Source organism: Akebia trifoliata, chromosome 5, assembly GCF_017979445.1.
Source record: "Akebia trifoliata isolate Shusen 1 chromosome 5, ASM1797944v1, whole genome shotgun sequence".
NCBI lineage: Eukaryota > Viridiplantae > Streptophyta > Magnoliopsida > Ranunculales > Lardizabalaceae > Akebia > Akebia trifoliata.
In genome coordinates, this window is record NC_141379.1 from 34406738 (window position 1) to 34425673 (window position 18936).

Genomic DNA, 18936 nt, shown 5'->3' on the forward strand with positions numbered 1-18936 from the left:
TCTTAGTATTAGAAGAGAAGGAGGCCGAACCATCTTGGTGTTAAAAGAAGAAGTTGAACCCCTTGGAGTTGAATCTTCATAGAGGAAAAGGAAGAAGGGAGAAGGTTGAACCTTCATAAAGGAAGAGAAATAAGTAGAGGAGAAAGAAGAGGGAGAGGATGAGAACAATGACCTGAACCCTCTAAAATGTTAGAGAAAAGAAGAAGAAGAAAATGAGCTAAGCCATCTCTTTGAGTGAGATGTCTTTTTAGTGGGCCCACCTCATTTTAATATTTTATTCGGATCAGATCTTTTGGGTCGAACCTTGCTTCGTTTGCATTCAATCTACTTATATTAGTAATTTTGCTTATCCCAATGAGAAAATATTTTTTGCTCCTAAGCCATCAATAAAATCCTAAAACATTAATGCTTTAGAGGTCAATGTTTCCTATTGGTATCAGGCGATACATATTGATATTTTGAAACCATTAAGACATCTTCTTTTATGGTTTAACCATTAGATGATCCTCAAGATTACGCATTGTGAATCTCATAGAATGATTCAATGGCTTAGATTATAGATGATAGACTTATAAATATGCCCAAAACACAATTATACAAAGCAAATCATAAAAACCTTTAAACATAATCAACTAAAAATTCTTGAATCTTGAAGTTTGGAAATCAACTTGAGAAATGTGAAGCCTTTCGAGTCGGATATGGATTAATGATTTTTGACCCGAGTTGGATCCGGGTCGAATATGGACATTCGTATATCTGAATGCTATATTACTTTGTATGTTATACTTTTCAAGTTATCTTTTATCAACTAACAAGTGTTGGGCACAGTTGAAAATGCCCCTATTCTTCAAAGGGAAATGTCTTGAGTTCAAGTCACTTTTTGGTTGTATTTTTAGTAATATTTCTTGAAATAATTTGAAATTATTCGATCCAATCGATCCAAATCAATTAATTCGGTCAGATCTGATCTGGATATAGGTTTGTTTTGATTCGGGTCGATCGAATCTAGATATAGATTTTATGAAAATAAAAAGATTCGAATATGACTTGAGCTAGTAGGATTTGAGTCGGATTCAGATCTAGATCTGGACCTAGATAAAAATCTAATATGGATATATGCATATTCGATTCGAACCCAACCCATTTTAAGCCCTATTTTTTATGTAAGATGGGTGGCAGTGGATGAGTATATAAAGCGATAATATGATTAAAAAAAATGGGTTGACGGGATAAATGTGCCCTTCGACTTGAAAAGGTTGCAACTTTTGACTCGATTGTGAAATAAATAGTAAGATCTATTATCAAAATCAGCCCATTGAGCTTTGCATGAAGGTAGCCTAGCTGCCTATGTTGATAAGGTTTTCAGAATAAAAGTGAAAGAAGCCATTTTTTTGGGATCAAACTATATTACTTTTGAAAAATTACTTTTTTTTTTGTTGTTGTTGTTGTTGTTAAATTCCTATTTGCAAATTTTGAGTGCTAATATATTTACAAAAAAAAATAACTACTAGCAATCTAAGATTAGTAGAAAAGTTTTAATCAAGTTGAAAATTCTCTAATTTGGATAATTAGTAAAAGGGAAAAATGGGGTTAAAGTTGCAATCTATTCAATCAATTGTAAGGAAAATTTAATTGGCATTCTTATTATTATGATTATTCATGATTTTAGTAATAAAAAAAATTATTATTTTTTGTTTATAAAATTACTATCTTGTTTTACTTCGTAAATTCAAGGTAAAACCAGTGATCTTCTTTGTTTAACTATGATATCATTGTAAATCTTTAACCATGATTTTTTTGTTTGAAAGATCAATACATATTCTTATGATTTAGTTCTTATAGAGGCCTTTTTGAACTTCCACTCATCAAGAAGAGAATTGTCGTCTGATTGTAGGTTTGATTTAAAGATTTTTCTTCTTTGTTGGTGCTGAGTTGGTTGACTTCTTATGATAGTTGGCTTGATCTTAACCTAATGATCTTCTTCATTTGTTGACATTGATTAATAGTCACTTTTTCGCCACTTTTTGATCAATAGAAGGACGAGATATCGGTGTGGTGCCTACTAAAAATGCTCTGATGGTCAAGTTAGTTTTTAGATAAAAAAAAAAATGAACGAAAAAGAAGATGAATTGTGCTCAGATTTAGAGATCATGTCTCAACCAAGCCAACCAACCAACCTCGTTATTTAATTTTGAGAGTTTATACTTATAGGCAAGCCTTAGAGACATGTGTTATGACATTACTTGTCTAAGAATATGATGAGCTAGGTATTAAGATGTCCTTCAGTGTTTTGAAATATTAATCCATCACTTATAAGAAAACATTTGAGTGCGATAGGTAAGTGTTGTAAATCATTAATCTAAAGTAGAGAAATGAAGAATTCTTGCATATGACGTTCCATCAATCTGATAAGATCTTATCTACATCTTATTTAATGCGAAAATGTATGCTTGACTTTAGATACATACTAGGAATTATATATGTGCTAGGGACCAAGTTAAATACAAGCTCAAGATTAAATTAGATATGAGTTCAGGTTTAGATCATATATGAATTCGAGATTAAATCATATACGAATTAAAGATTATATCAGATATGAGCTTGAATTTAGGTCAAATGAACTAAGGATTAGACACGAGCTCTACTTTAGGTCAAATACAAGCTCATGATTAGATAAAAAATGAGCTAGGGATCATATATGAACTTGAGTTTATGTCAAATACGAGTTATGGATAAGATCATAAACGACCTAGAGACCAAATTAGATATGAGCTAGAGATCAGATATACACTTGGGATTATGTCCTTATGTAAACACTCAGATGTGAATTGCTTTAACATATCGATTTAAATAAGTTTGGGAACTCAGGCTCTTCCTTTTTCATGAGGATAATTTCATATTTTTGAGGTATATGTTACAACCTTAACGTGGGACAAAAAATATTATCAAAGTTTTCTACATTGTTCATCAATTAAACCACTGGAAAGGAATATAAATGAAGTTTTTTTCATACAATATTCTCCAAATAAATCAGACTACATAAATTAATAAAATTATAAGAAAAAATCAACAATTATTATTATTATTATTTCGGAATAAAAAAACAAGATCTTTGAAAAGAGATTGAAGATAACATAGTTATTACCGTCACATTTTTATATTCGGTATTTTTTATTGATTCAGGATCCAGCACAGTGTCCCGTTATTACAAAATAGGAACGGTGTCTATGCGGCAAGCTTTAGTTCGTAATTAAAACACCTCGAAATACTAACAAGCCGTGCACACAGTCGAATGTATTTATTCACCAATCAAAATGTGGTGCATCAGCTTAGGACATAAATGGGGAACAGCAAATATTTGATCATCAATTTTGAACTTATCCTCTGAAGTCTAAAGTCATATGTAACAATTTCGGGTTCACCATACGAGTAAGCAGTACGACTCTTTCGGGTTTTCTGTCGCGACGGAACACTCGATCCTTCTTCTTCGAAGTACGGTTCCATCATAAAGATCGATCGCACAGACACAGAGATAGAGACAGAGATAGAGAGAGAAGAGAACGATTCCATGGCGAGTCGCACATCGGATCTTCTGGGATTGGTACAACCGGCTCATGGGTTCAACGTCGATGCCTTGTCTCGATACGCGCAAGCAAATGTCCATGGCTTCCCTTCTTCTCCATCCAAACTCACTGTTTCTCAGGTCAATTTCCCCCCCTTTTTTTCTTCTTCTCTTCATTCTTGTTTTATTATTTTTTTTTTCTTATATTGTTAAACGGAATTGAGGTTCATAGATAGAATTCTATAATTCAGTTTGGTCATGGGCAATCGAATCCCACTTTTCTTATGGAAGTTAGTTCTGGAGATTCCATCAAGCGCTATGTCCTTCGAAAGAAACCTCCTGGAAAATTACTACAATCTGCCCATGCAATCGATAGAGAATTTCAGGTACTTTTGTACCAAAATTATTATTTATTCCACTAATTGTGGATTGGATGTTCTTGAAATTTCTTTTTCTGCTCGATTTTATCTGTAAATATGATTGGGGGTAGGAAAAAAAAACGATTTTTTTGTTGCCCTCAGACGACTCTTCTTGTTGGACTCTGTGGGCACACAAAAGTTTTCACATTAGTTATGATCATTGAAATTAACAGAAGTTTTAGCTCTAGATAGAGTTAAAATGGGGAAAATGATTCATGTTGCTGATTCGCGATATTTGGGATAATGGGTAGATGTTAGTGCTTACTTCAATTTATGAACATTTTATTGAAATGGGTAGAGAAAATTACCTCTTCTTTTTTTATAAAAAAATTCTTTTTCATACCCCATTAAATTTTTTGAATATTTTGACATGACAGGTTATGGAGGCATTAGGTGTTCATACACAGGTTCCTGTTCCTAAAGTATTCTGCTTGTGTACTGATCCAAGTTTAATTGGAACTGCATTTTACATCATGGAGTTTTTGGAAGGACGGATATTTTTGGATCCTAAGCTACCAGTAAGATATTTTTCATGAATGCTTCTTTTCAGAGATTTCAATTTTATTGGTATGTGTCGCTGGTATTTCTTATATATACTAGAAGGTGGCATGTGCAAACACACATTTATCAAAAGGGCTTATTTCTACTTTAAAATATTGATTCAAGGGTTTGTGAAGATTACGCGGTAAAAATGACATTTTTGTAATTTTGAAAACTAAGCAACACGAGTTGCAATTTTCTTGGTTTTGACCAAAATGACCCTCGTTATTTTAAGTTTAAACTTAAAATTGGGGGCATTTATGACCACTCAAATTTTTTATTTTTTATTTTTGATGCTAGCAGTATTAACCTGGATTGCTATTTCTAGAATCAAATCTGTTTGGTTCCAATTAATTTCATTTCTTTTAAATGATCAGGGAGTAACTCCTAATAGGAGGAGGACTATATACTGTGAAACTGCAAAAGCTTTAGCTTATTTACACAGTGTAAATGTGGATTCCATTGGCTTGGGGAAGTTTGGGAGACGGGACAACTATTGCAAGAGACAGGTGAATTAATTTTCTGATAATTTATCTAATCTTCTGCCAGGATTTAACAGAAAATAATTGTCATGTGACGTCCCTCTTACACTGTGGTATTGCATTAGTTCATAGGGTAAAAACTTGGCTTGGGTGAGTTAATATTTTTAATCAATTCAATTGTTGATCGCGAATTGGGGGTGAATGTGTATTACATGCATAGTGACAAACTCGGGGTTCGGGAATAATTTGGCAAGGAGAAAATCCAGAAAAAATGACTAAGTCAGGAAAAAATTGGGAAGAATTTTTTTTTGTTACTCAAGAACAATATGGAGGTGTATGGTTCATATATTAAACAAATTATGAATTTTCATATTATAAAAACAAATTATTAAACAAATTTCCATATTAAACATAATATAAAAATGTATTTTTCAAAACTTTGCAAATAAGTTGGGATTAAATTGTCGATTGAAAGAATTACGAATTAATTTTTCAAAAAATCGGATAATTTAGCCATTATGATTACGCAAAGGAAAACGTTCTCATGATATGTGTTGTTATACAGTTGTGAATTTCTATTGAAGGTTGTAACATCATTTACCCATGAATGGAAACATCATTTTTAAAAGATTTTGTCTATTTTAGGTAGATAGGTGGGCAAAACAATATATTGCTTCAACTGCTGAGGGTAAAGTTGAGCGGAATCCGAAGATGCTAGAGTTGGCTGGCTGGTTACAACAGCACATCCCTATTGAAGATTCTTCGGAAGCAATAGGCGGCCTTGTTCATGGTGACTTTCGGATCGATAATCTCGTATTCCATCCCATTGAGGTTGGTACCTCAAATGCCTTCTTTGTTCATTTGAAACTACTGTTTGTCATCCACAAGTCAGTTATTCAAGGAGAGATTTTAATTGGCACTCCAGCTTTTACTTATAACATACCAATACTTTTGAAATTACACCTTTGTTTATGTATAGAGTGGTGTGTTAATAGAAGTTCTCTTATTCAAGTATCCAAGTGATTTACATAACATGTGGATGTAGCTTCTGCTCCACATGTTAACAACAAAGAGCTCCATGAGTTTCATTAATCATGGAAGAGATGGAAATTTGTAACATGGCTCTTTGTATCTGAGGTGACTTCTAATCTAATGCAAATGTGAGAGAAATAAATAGTTTCATGAACATGATCCTGTGATTCAATCTCACATCTAAAGAGTCACTCTTTCATGATGCAGGATCGAGTGATAGGTATTCTTGATTGGGAATTGTCAACTCTTGGAAACCAAATGTGTGATGTTGCTTACAGCTGCTTGGTACTTATTCCATCTCTAATGTTTGTCTTGCACATAACAATTCTTACTACTGTGCTGTTTTGACCAACTTGTGATTCATTTCTTGTTGATGTCTGATTGGATTGTTTTATATGGTTCTGGTTTTGTCATTTTATCCACTTTATCTTTAACTTAGCATACATTGTCAGAGCAAACTCCCAAGAAGTAGCATGAGTTGATTGGTGATTTGTTTTCCTGGCAGCCTTATATTATAGACGCGAGACTTGATAATGCACAATCATGTGATGGATTTGAATCTAGTGGCACCCCTGAAGGTATTCCTTTACTAGCAGAATACCTGGCGGAATACTGCTCTGCAGCTGTAAGCACCACCTTGATTGTTCTAACTGGATTGTCATTCAGTACAAATTTAATGAGCTTCTTTAAATTAATTGTTTTATTACAAAGAAATTAAGGTAGATGTCGGGTAAATCATGGGATGGCAGACAAGGGCATACAGTAGATGCGGTGTAAGGGCAAGTTAGTTGGACCCATCATTTTATGGGTTTCACATGGGAGATCTCCCATCCCAAAAAATTCACCTGACCATACATATGAAATGATGGTTATGATCCGGGGTGGAGCTACATAGGGCTGAGTGGAGGCTATAGCTCCCACTGAACTTTGGAAAAAAAAAAAAAAAAAAAAAACTATTGTTTGGCTGTGTAAAGAAAGAAAACATGCTTTATAGCGGCGGAATTTTCCGCTTCCGTATGTGCCTCTACACTATATCCACAACATGCATTTATCGCCAGCCTTGCTCATCAAATATTAAAAAAACAAAAATTTAATAGTCCTATAGAGGCGGATTCTTCCGCCCCATAGACCTTATATATTTTCAAAAAAACAATTAGAAAATCTATAGAAGAGTAGCTATAAAATAAATATTTTGAAAAATAAATAGAATTTGAACTATTGAAATCTATATTAAACGTCCATGTTTCTGCTTGGCCCACCTCCATATTGGTGGTTTTTAATTGACTAGTGATTTTTCATATTTTAAGGTTCAATTCATTTGAAATCTACAGTTTTGTGACTAAATTGGTATTAAAATTAATAGTGCATTGGACTGACACATACATTTACAAAATATAAATAAAGATTGTACACTCTTATCCATTCTTGATATATAATTTTTCCTGATATGTTGTTAATATTTGAAGTATCACCACTTCCACAATCCTTCTCCTACGCGTGGTATGGTTCCAAATGAGGTTATTGAACACTCCAATTAAACTAAGGCACAACCCTAAAACCAACAGTGTAAAAACCAAGAGTGTAAAAGGCCTTATTAGTTCATGTATATAGGAAGGAGGTGAAGTATACCATGCATTCTCTCTCATATCCTTTAATAGAAAAAACATTACTCACATGGATTCTCAGATAGCATCAGGTTTGGGTAATGATTTTTTCAACTATTGACGAAGTTTTTTCCTTGTCATCATCTTCATACCTATCCATTGAAAATTCATAGTTCATTATGCCCATGTTGTCAAAAGTTCTAATAAGATGGTTTTTGAAAGGAGGCTTGAGAACTAAGTCATTTAATTAATTGGGCTAGTTTGATCATGCGAATTTTCAATTATATAAACCAAGTTTTTAAGTTGTTTGATAAACTTGATTACTTGTAGCATGATTTCTTATGTTACAAACGAGACTTATCAAATAGTTTCGATGAATGACACCATAGTATAAAGGTACATTTATGGTAGTGTTTAAGATTTCGACATGAATATTGTTGTTTTGCATGGGGCGGTGGATTTGTGTAGTTAGGAATTACAAGACCTTTTAAATTATTGAGAGTTTGATTTTACCATTTTTTTAGATAGGATGATCTAGATTTTTTTTTCTTCTCAATTCTTCTTTAACTAGGAGTGCATTGATATATTTTGTCGAGCAGTTGAGGGCGAACTTTAGGAAAATGTAGAAGTCTTTATGAATGGATACAACTGTTATTAGTATCCATTGGTCAACCATTATTTACAGTGACAAGCCCAACGTTGGCATAGAAGGAAACTGAGATTATCGGTCAACCATCTTTAGTACTTAACCCCCACTGACAGAAAATCCTGGTTCCATCATTATGATCATTGGACTTGGTCAAATTTTTGGCACAGATCTCAAGGCTGGACAGGTTGAGTGATTGGTCCTACCCACATCAAGTGTGAAACATGCATTCATATGCTGTTAATGCCATCCTTATTGTTTACTCACTAGCCAAGATTTTCTCATTTATTATTATTATTTTTTGATCGGTAAGCTGTGGTTAGAAGGTCCCTCCCTTGTTATTAATTACTTCTTTCTGAAATAGTTTCAAGATAAATCATCAAGAAGAATGCTTTGAAATTCAAAGGGACAAGATATAACATCATTAACCACATAAAAACCATCCCCATACGATCCCAATCGAGCCAAAAAATCAGCAGCTCTATTGGTCTCTCTCCACCAAAATTTGAATGCACAAGTTAGGAATTCTTCCTTCATCAACTGAATTTCCTTGATCAAATTGGCATATTTCCCAGAGCTTTCTCATTTATTATTGGTTGCTTAATTACTTATGTTTTACTTGATCGTTGTTTTTGTCATTTATTACTCGTTGTTAGACTAGGGGAGCTTACTTTTACTCGGAATGTTGAAATTTAGGGAAAATCGTGGCCGGTTGCCAGCTGGAAGTTTTATATTTCTTTTTCCTTGTTCCGTGCGGCATCGATCTATACAGGAGTGTATTTCCGTTGGATTCTGGTATGTCTATCACCTGGAATTTTTCGGGGAAGAAAATTTTGGAGTGGACATGCATTATGCATTTTATCATGAAAGTTCCAGAAATCACTACATTTTGTACTGCATCAAAATGCAGGGTAATGCTTCAGGAGGTGAGCGTGCCCAAAAGGCAGGGAGAATGGCTAATGTTTTGATAGATTATGCATGGGAATTTATCAACCGAAAATCTGTGCTTCCTGATCAGCCGCCTCCATCTGGTATTTCAATTCCTAAAATTGCATTTATGCAGATAATCTATTTCTTGGATTGGGATATTATGGCTTTTTGGAGTTTTGAAAGGAATACTAGCTTTTGAATAGGGATATATAGAGGCAACTAAAAATTTCAAAATTTACCAACCTTAAACAAATCTTCTCTAAATTGAAGGCGCCATCTCGGTGAGGTGGTAAAGTATGTGTGTGGTAATACCACAGACCTGGGATAAAAACCTTGCATAAACACTTAAACCTATAAAAAATAATAATAATTAAATGAATCAATAAATAAATTCTTCTCTAAAACTTTTGATTTTTTTGAAACCCTTCGCTCTCCCTGGTATGGTTGATCTAGCACAGCATGACCTACCATACCAGATTGAGAATCTACAACCTTCTGGAAACTTTGCCTTTCTTTCTTCGCACATCCTACCCACTTTATGGGAAGGTATAAGTTGCACTCTTAGCAAATAGCAATTTCACAGTGTATGTGTCTGTCTTGTCATTTTGGTTTTTTGGTTTCTGGCTTGAACTATTACCGAACATGGGATGTTTAACTTTTCAGCTCATTCCATTGCAGGAGATTATTTGAAACAATTAGAAAATAAGAATGAAGATCAAAGCCTTGCAAAAGAAAGAGGAAACTTTGTTCCAAGTCGAAAAGTTTTGGAATTGAGAAACAAATTACTTAAGTTCATGGAAGATCACATATACCCCATGGAAAATAAGTTCTACAAACTTGCTCAGTCTGATATGCGTTGGACAGTTCACCCAGAGGAGGAGAACTTGAAGGAATTGGCTAAGAGAGAAGGCTTATGGAACTTATTTATACCTGTATGTATTTCAGTTCTGTATATATCTTTGTGCATCTCTGCCAATATAGGGCTCTAGATGCTTTTTCTTCTTGCAGAAGAAACAAGATATTTGGCTCCTCCAATTAGTATTTCTTATAATCAGTTATTTGATGCATGCTTCTTGTGGTTTAATGTGCAGTTGGACAGTGCTGTTAGAGCAAAAAAGCTACTTTTTCATTGGACTAGCAACATTTCTTCTGGGGATGTGAAAAATCACTTATTGGGTGCCGGACTCTCAAACCTTGAATATGGATATCTGTGTGAGATCATGGGGCGTTCGGTTTGGGCTCCTCAGGTGTTCAACTGTGGTGCTCCTGACACTGGAAATATGGAGGTAAAACAAAGTTTTTGGATTCATGAGGAATGATTAGTTGGTGCGTTGTTCATATTCCACCTTAGCATATTATGTGAGAGTTTAAGTATTAATCCAATTATTTATTTATTTCTTTTAAAGTATTTCATTCTCAAGTACCATCTGAGCTGTAGTAGAGAACTATTACATTTACAGTTAAGCTTGCTGTGTAGGATTTTGTAGGTTACCATATCATGCAATTATAACCATTATATGTGATTGCTGTCGGTTATATGACACTGATTAATTCTAGCTTCTAGCAAAGCCCAAGCGACTGTAGAGATCTAAAAGGGGACATTAATTGCCACGTCGCTTGTCTCGAGGGTAGCCAAGGAACTGAATCAATACTTCACAGAAAATTGACTCATGAATGTGGCCTTTGAAGTGTTTAATTTGACAAAGATCAGACACTGCAGGGTCCTGCTGGCCTCGCTTGGGAGAAGTAATTGCAAGGCCAGTGGTTTTCCTTCTATAAAACCTCAAGTTCCAATCTAAGGTTAAAGTGATTAGGGTAGGGATGATCGAATAGTAGAAGCTAGGGTAGTAAGACTACGGTTAAGAATGGGTTTTATGATATAAATGTGGGAAGAACGAGACATGGTTCTACTCTGCAAGACCTCCGAATCATTCTCTTGAAGCTCATCCTCTTTATGACAAATGACCCGCTTGCCCTGAAATGACCTGGCCCAATAGGGAAATCCCAATTAATTGGACCTTTCATACAATCCAATAGATTGCCACAAGGGCGCCATAGTCTAGGAGCCCAAAAGTAGTGTTGGTTGACTGACAGCGTACAGAACTTGGAGTTCTCAAGTGGGGCTTTGAGGTCCAAGTGGAGCTGTTTGGAACTGACATGTGGAGTGAAGTTGCAAGGTGTTGGTTGAGTTTAGGTACATCTGAATGGACTGAAAAGATGTTATAAAATGACTAAAAGTTTAGGTTTCTAAAGGGTTATATGATGACATGAGAGTCGAGGGTTTTATGTTTGGAAAGAATTGATCTAATGGGTCTTATTTGTTTTAAATGGTGGCCAGTGATGTGGTGTTCCAAGTGACTGGTAAATAGAAAATCGACAGGAGACCTTCATTGGTGAGGCTTAAATTTCTGGTGAATTTGAAGCTCTAGACCGAAGTGAAGATTTAGAACCTTGTGAAAATACTCAGTCGGCAACACTGCATATCTTTTGATGCCCTACTGGTCTGGTGGGATAGTTTGGACACCTGACCCGATTTTTGCACTATTGCCAATATATTTGTGTTCACAACAGAGAATAATTAGCTTTAGAAGCTGTTTTCAAGTCTTAGATGGCTAACAAGGGGGCAGGAATTCTTGCTCATTATGGTTGTAGTGGGGACTGAAACTCATTGAACTGGCAGGTATATATCTTGATAGAAGTTCCTTCTACAGTTCCATTATTGAAGGATGTCTGCCTTTCTATGATGGAGTATTTGTACATCACATTCCAAAATTTTCATTTATCGCAATATCATGTGTAAATATTTTGATGATTGATCTAGATACCGGTTAGATATATTCACCATGAGCATTTGTCGACAAAGGGATCACCCTAAGAGGATCATCTCATGGCTATTGAGAACGAATCAAATCAGATGGTTCTATTTCTCAATCTTTCTGACTTGCTCCTACAGAACCAAGGTTGAAAGGATCCAAAAAGACCTTTCTCTTCGTCTCAGGCCACCCCTACGTGATTCCTCTTGAATCATATACTCGGGGGGGGGGGGGGGGGGGGGGTGCCGAACTTACAGCTCGGACTCGGATTGTAAGGATTACCATGAGTAAACCCCTTGACCTTGAGTCAAGAATGATTACCAATTACTAATCTTCTGTTTTGATTTGAAGGAGCAAAGCTTCTTTCATTTTGTTCGGTCAATAACTAAAAATCCTAACTCTGGGTTGGTGGAAATTCTTATGCATGGCAGTCTAGAAAAAAAATACTTAACCTAGTCCTGAACCACCAAAATAGAAGCATAAAAGAAAGATGATAACTCCTGGACTTACTGTGTTTCCCAAAAAGAAACCTACTACATTTTTAGTTTGAGATACATGGTGTTATTTATCGTGTTGGATTGCTCTATTTTCATCTTGTTAGAAAGTTGTAAGAGTCTAATGTTTGGAATCTATTCTGTGAATGTTGTCGTCTCTGTGAATAAGATAACTGATTTCAATATATTGTTTCCTTAATGTTCTTTTTTAGGTATTGTTGCGGTATGGAACTCAAGAACAGCTTCAAGAGTGGCTTATTCCTTTACTTGAGGGGAAGATCCGGTCTGGATTTGCAATGACAGAACCACGAGTGGCGTCTTCCGATGCAACTAATATAGAGTGTTCAATTACAAGGTAGGTTGCTAATCAAAATAAAAATAAAAATAAAAATACAAGGTCGGTTCATCCAACAATTGTAAAACTAGAAGGATAAAGCATTTATAAATTCATGGATATGGCATGCTGTCTTCTTAACATACAGCTTGGTTGCATATAATCCATAGAGAAAAAGCTGAATTTTAATCAGAGATGTCAATATTTGTATTGTTGCAGATTTGAAACTACTCAGTTCTAGTTGTAACCCTTCATTGGAGTTGTCAGTATTTGGACCCCAGATTGGAGTGGTGTCAAGTGCATTTTTCAGTATGTCCAATTTTGGTACCCAATTCTTGGGCGCTAAAAGTTTAGCCCAGAAGTTTTCAACATTTCATAAATTGCTGATCTAATATAAAAGATTTGTTGAAAAAACTGAGTATAATTATATGGTTATATTAGTTTTTGATACAATCATGTATGGTTTGGTTGGTGCCCAATTCTGCTCATCATGTTTATAAATGGTACCTTCTATGCTTTTAGGCAAGGGGACTCATATATCATCAATGGAAACAAATGGTGGACAAGTGGAGCGATGGATCCTAGGTGCAAACTACTGATAGTCATGGTTAGTTCTACTTGTATATCAACTCGTGCTCCAAGACAATTGATCACCGTAGTCTTTCAAGTATTTAAGGAAGGATTATCTGAATAAATGCAGGGGAAAACAGACTTCACTGCCGCTAAGCATAAACAGCAATCGATGATATTGGTGGATATCAATACTCCAGGTGTACATGTAAAGAGACCACTCTTGGTATTTGGCTTTGATGATGCACCTCATGGTCATGCAGAAGTATCATTTGAGAATGTATGTGTGCCAGCCAAAAATATTTTGCTGGGAGAAGGGCGGGGGTTTGAGATTGCCCAGGTGAAGGTTATTTGATGTTTTTTGAAGATGACTAAGAAGCCAATTAGGCCAGCTGTAAGTTGGTCAACAAACTTCTAGGTTTTTTAACTTGAAAGCCTAATTTGCTACTTGAAGCTTTGCAGGGTAGGCTGGGCCCTGGAAGGTTACACCATTGCATGAGACTGATAGGTGCTGCAGAGCGTGGTATGCAGATGATGGTACAAAGGGCTCTTAAAAGGAGAGTGTTTGGAAAGTTGATAGCTGAACAAGGTTCATTCCTTTCTGATATCGCTAAGGTAAACTTGACATGGTATTGTAAGGAAGCTAACTCTTAACATTGTGTCTATTCTCTTGTTGAGTTTGCCATCCAAAATTAAGGAGAATGAATCTCCTTGGCTTTGGCAAGAAATAAATGATGCAAGTTATGTCATGGATACCCCATAACTCGCTCATGGCCTGAAATGTCTATGGGCCATTACGCTATTTTTTTGTTATGGTTTCCAAAATGATGGCAATTATTTCCATTTTATTGGTGAAGTTGCTTCTTATTTTGCAGTGTCGAGTGGAGTTGGAGAAGGCACGATTATTAGTTCTAGAAGCAGCGGACCAGCTTGATCGACTTGGAAACAAGAAAGCACGTGGAATCATTGCAATGGCCAAGGTAATTCCCGTGTACGAAATCTAATATATGAGAAACTAATAAATCTATTCTGAGGGAACTTTTTTTCTTCAACTTCCTTCCTTTCTGTGTGAACCAAGCAGGTTGCAGCTCCAAACATGGCACTGCAAGTGCTTGACATGGCAATGCAAGTTCATGGTGCTGCTGGCTTATCTTCTGACACTGTTCTGGCTCATCTATGGGCAACGGCAAGGACTTTGAGAATTGCAGATGGCCCAGATGAAGTTCATTTAGGGACAATAGCAAAGTTAGAACTGCAGAGAGCCAAGCTGTAATGTTTCAAAAGTGGAGAGTTTCGGCATGAATAAATTAAAATAAAAGTCTAAATTCATGTAATCCTGTGGCCAATTTACATGACTGGGAATAATATTCTTCCAACTACCCCTACTAAACATGAGTTCAAGGGAATCAGATATTCTGAGTGACAATGGAGTTGTGAGTAAGATGTATGGATACTGATAATTACTTGTAGTGTTTTTGGCTTTATAACCATTTCCTAAACCATTTAAGAACAAAGCCTTTAAAAGCCATAGAAAGTGTTGAGGGACCCACTATTCATGGGTCCAGATAAGACATGAATCCGTCGAATGATCAGCTCCATTTGATTGTATAACCATTTGATTTTTGAGATTTGTTTTGAACTATGATACATACATTTGTAATGTATGTATCATGTTAATGATAAAATTACTAAGATCATTAAATGATTAAAATACATAAAAATTAATATAAATAATACATTTGTTAATTCGATATCGTTGAAACGTGCAACAATCACAGTGAGTGATTAAGATTCATGTCATTTTTAAAATCGAAAGACTGATTAATCCGCAAAAATAATTTAAGAATGCACTAGGAAAATCTAAAAGAGATGACAAGCCAATGCCATCCTTCAACCATCATTTAGAGTTATTAATCGATCAAATTAGACTTGAAATCTGATCCATTCCCATTTGCTAACACAATTTCCGAATTTGGGTTCTGATGAGGACTCAATCAAATGAGGACCTATCAAATCAATTTTGGATCGATCATTTTGCCATCCAATAAGGAATAATCACTCAGGGGTGGCGATGGATCGGTTTCATCAATCTTGATAATTGGATCGGGCAGGATAAGATCAAATCCCAAAGAATATTTAAAATATATACATACATCCATTGACAGCCCTATGTATCAGACCCGAAACGGATCAGATTTTGCTTATGACCCGATCCATTGAGTATGGTTCCATAACATTTAGTGTCTAGAGCTTAAAATAGCACTAGAGAATATGGACCCTCCAATTTTTTTAGAAAGAAAAAGGGACCCGTTGCACTTGGATTGGTGGTTCTCATTTTCAAAAGCACCAACGACCCTCTATTTTGTTGTGGCTCTCCTCACTCTTAGCTCTCATGTTTGCAAACTATAACTAACTTTTTACCTGTTTTGTTCTCTGCTCTCTCTTATAAGTCTCATGAACAAATCTCAACATCAGGGTACAGGGAGCTTTAATAGCTCTTTATCAACTCTCCTATCTCTCTCTCTTCTTCTATGTAGAAACCTCTTGCCTTCTAGGGAATTCCTGAAGCTGTAAGCGATCAAATCAAAGGCGCTTCAGTTTCAGATCTTAAAAAAAAGGAGAAAAAAACATAGAAGATTTCGCTTTGATTCATAAATAGAGTTTCTCAATCAATTATGCCATCAATGAAGGGATATGGGCATGTAAACCAAGTAGGGAACAATGGACAAAAGAAGAGAATCGCCATAATAGGCGTGTCTTCTTTAATCCTTGTGGCCATGGTTGTTGCCGTAACCGTCGGTGTCAGCCATAACCACAATGGGTCAGACACATCAGGCTCTTCTAGTGGTGGGTCCGGTGATGGTGACATAAGCGCTTCAATGAAGTCGATCCAAGCCATCTGCCAACCTACGGATTTCAAGCAAACCTGCGTAGATAGCCTCTCCTCTGAAGCTGGGAACTCCACCGACCCGAAAGAACTAATTAAGGCAGCATTCAAGGTCGCGGTGACCCATATTAAGGAGGCCATGGGACACTCATCGGTCCTCCAAGAATTAGAGAAGGACCCAAGGAGTACCCAAGCTTTGAAAAATTGTAGGGAACTCATGAACTATGCTATTGATGATCTAAAAAATTCTTTCAATCAATTGGGCGAGTTTGATCTCAACAAGATGGACGATTTACTTGCTGACCTCAAGATATGGTTGAGTGCCGCCATCACTTACCAAGAAACATGTTTGGATGGATTCCAAAACACGACGGGTAATGCTGGGGAGTCGATGAGGAAGGCATTAAAGAGTGCGGGTGAGCTTACAAGAAATGGACTTGCCATCGTTACTGAGATCTCATCCGTCCTCACCTCCTTAGATATCCCAGCTTTCAACCGTCGACTTCTTTCCGAGGAACCCGAGTACCCAAACCCTTCTAAGGATGGTTTCCCTACGTGGGTCTCTGATGGGAAACGTAGACTTCTTCAGGCTATTACAGCTGATATCAAGGCTGATATTGTCGTATCGAAGGATGGGAGTTCGAAGTACACTACCATCAATGCTGCACTTGCCGATGTCCCGAAGAAAAGTAACTCAACATTTGTAATTCACATCAAAGAGGGAGTTTATGAGGAACAAGTGCAGATCAATCGAAGCATGACCCATTTGATGATAATTGGAGACGGTCCCACAAAGACCAAGATCACAGGCAACAAGAACTTCATTGATGGAACCCCCACCTTCAAGACTTCCACAGTTGGTATGTAACATCGACACTCTTCCATAGTTTGATTTCACACAACAAAAGACTTTAGACATCACTTTTAAAAAAATGACATCTGAAGTGCAGTTTTCATGGGTGGAGGGATTGCGCCAAAAGTGTTGGGCTTTAGACAGATTTTTGTAAAAATCATGTCTTAAACCAACTTTTATGCACACTTTTTCATCCGAATAATAGACATCACTTTTTTCTTATAGCCATCATTTAAAAAGTGATCCATAAAGTCTTCTTCCTACATCTTCTGCCACACATGTTTTCATTTTTTGGTACTGAATATTTGTAAAATCTTAATCGTATAGCGGTAATTGGAGACGGTTTCATAGCGAAGGACATTGGATTTGAGAACACAGCGGGCCCCGAAAAGCATCAAGCCGTGGCATTGCGGGTGCAATCTGATATGTCGATCTTCTACAACTGCCAGATGGATGGCTACCAAGACACACTCTACACTCATACCCACCGTCAGTTCTACCGCGATTGCACCATCTCAGGTACAATAGATTTCATCTTTGGTAATGCTGCGGTCGTATTCCAAAACTGCAAAATGGTTGTGAGGAAACCATTGGACAACCAACAAAACATTGTGACCGCTCAAGGAAGGCAAGATAAACGTGAGCCCACTGCTATCATCCTCCAAGGTTGCACCATCACTGCTGATCCACTGTACTTCCCATTCAGAAATACTCTTCCATCTTACCTTGGTCGCCCATGGAAGGAATACTCTAGGACTATAATCATGCAAACTCATATCGATGATTTGATCCAGCCCGCCGGGTGGCTTCCATGGATGGGAGACTTTGCTCTAAAAACTTGCTTCTACACCGAATTTGGCAACAAGGGTCCTGGTGCAGGAGTGGCAAATAGGGTGAAGTGGCGTGGTGTCAAGACCATCACCCCCACACACGCTGCAGATTTTACTGTCGGGAAGTTTATTAGGGGTGATAGCTGGATCAAGCCTACTGGAATCCCCTACTCATCTGGCTTGGAGCCTATGTAGGAGAAGAATATTTTGTATTTTGAGTGAAAGACTGCCATGTTGATTCTTTTGCCTTTGTTTGTGCTCTTTTTTCTTTTTTTAATTTGAAAGTCCAATATAGAAATAAAGTGTAATATCTAACTTAAGCCTAGTCAATATAAGAAAAAAAGAAAAAGAAAGAAGAAGATCAACACTCCTTGTTGCTCCTTCTCTCAAATAAAGTGGCATCAAAATGAGATTCTAAAGTTTTCTAGTTTATAAATTTATTATTTTTACTGATAGATTATACTCTAAATATTTCAATTGTCAACCTGTGAAACCAAAGGCAAGATATAAAAATAACTTAATTTTTTATCCTTGCATTTACTCTGAAAGTTTTATCGACTAAGGAATTTGAGAATCGAGAGCCTCTCATTAAAAGAATGGAACCAAAGAATCTGTTTCAATAAGAATTCAAAAACATTGATAATCCGTCCTTTAAATGGAATGACGAGGTACATTTAGAGTCTTAAATACACATTTTTCTTCAAAAATAAATATGGAAGGAAAAAAAAAAAAATTCAGAAGAAATTTGATGTTCTTGCCATTAGACCAATATGCATTTGGAATGATTAGAAACATCGATGATAATATTATTTTGGCTCTTTTTATATATTTCCTTTATTCTCAAAAGCGAGAGCGTAACCCTCTTCACATTTTGGTTAATATTTGAGATATCTTAGGTTTTCAAACTGATAATTTATCCATAATCATGGTCTGCGTGAGA

The 18936-nt window shown here is 36.2% G+C and overlaps 2 protein-coding genes across 3 annotated transcripts; both read left to right on the plus strand.

Moving 5' to 3' along the window:
- Positions 1-3411: 3411 nt before the first annotated feature.
- IBR3 (acyl-CoA dehydrogenase-like protein) lies at positions 3412-14940 on the plus strand. Of its 2 annotated transcripts, none has more exons than XM_086444156.1 (17): positions 3412-3703; positions 3814-3948; positions 4359-4499; positions 4899-5030; positions 5649-5834; positions 6243-6320; positions 6541-6660; positions 8982-9080; positions 9196-9316; positions 9879-10147; positions 10307-10501; positions 12735-12877; positions 13379-13463; positions 13557-13766; positions 13889-14041; positions 14302-14406; positions 14508-14940. In XM_086444156.1, the coding sequence occupies exons 1-17, from the start codon at positions 3569-3571 to the stop codon at positions 14697-14699; spliced, it is 2499 nt and encodes an 832-aa protein (XP_086300282.1). In that variant the 5' UTR covers positions 3412-3568; the 3' UTR covers positions 14700-14940. The 2 variants fall into 2 exon arrangements, with proteins under 2 accessions (XP_086300282.1, XP_086300283.1); XM_086444157.1 differs by having other exon boundaries at positions 9894-10147.
- Positions 14941-15886: 946 nt separating this feature from the next.
- Positions 15887-18316, plus strand: LOC147402489 (putative pectinesterase/pectinesterase inhibitor 21). The gene is made up of 2 exons (XM_086444158.1): positions 15887-17173; positions 17494-18316. The coding sequence occupies exons 1-2, from the start codon at positions 16102-16104 to the stop codon at positions 18189-18191; spliced, it is 1770 nt and encodes a 589-aa protein (XP_086300284.1). The 5' UTR covers positions 15887-16101; the 3' UTR covers positions 18192-18316.
- The last annotated feature ends 620 nt before the right edge of the window (positions 18317-18936 follow it).

Coding starts and splice junctions, on each gene's coding strand:
- LOC147402489 (XM_086444158.1), top strand. CDS start 16,102: ATGCCATCAATGAAGGGATATGGGCATGTAAACCAAGTAGGGAACAAT. Junction 17,174..17,493: donor CTTCAAGACTTCCACAGTTG/GTATGTAACATC, acceptor TTAATCGTATAG/CGGTAATTGGAGACGGTTTC.
- IBR3 (XM_086444156.1), top strand. CDS start 3,569: ATGGCGAGTCGCACATCGGATCTTCTGGGATTGGTACAACCGGCTCAT. Junction 4,500..4,898: donor TTTTGGATCCTAAGCTACCA/GTAAGATATTTT, acceptor TTAAATGATCAG/GGAGTAACTCCTAATAGGAG. Junction 6,661..8,981: donor CGGAATACTGCTCTGCAGCT/GTAAGCACCACC, acceptor GTTGAAATTTAG/GGAAAATCGTGGCCGGTTGC.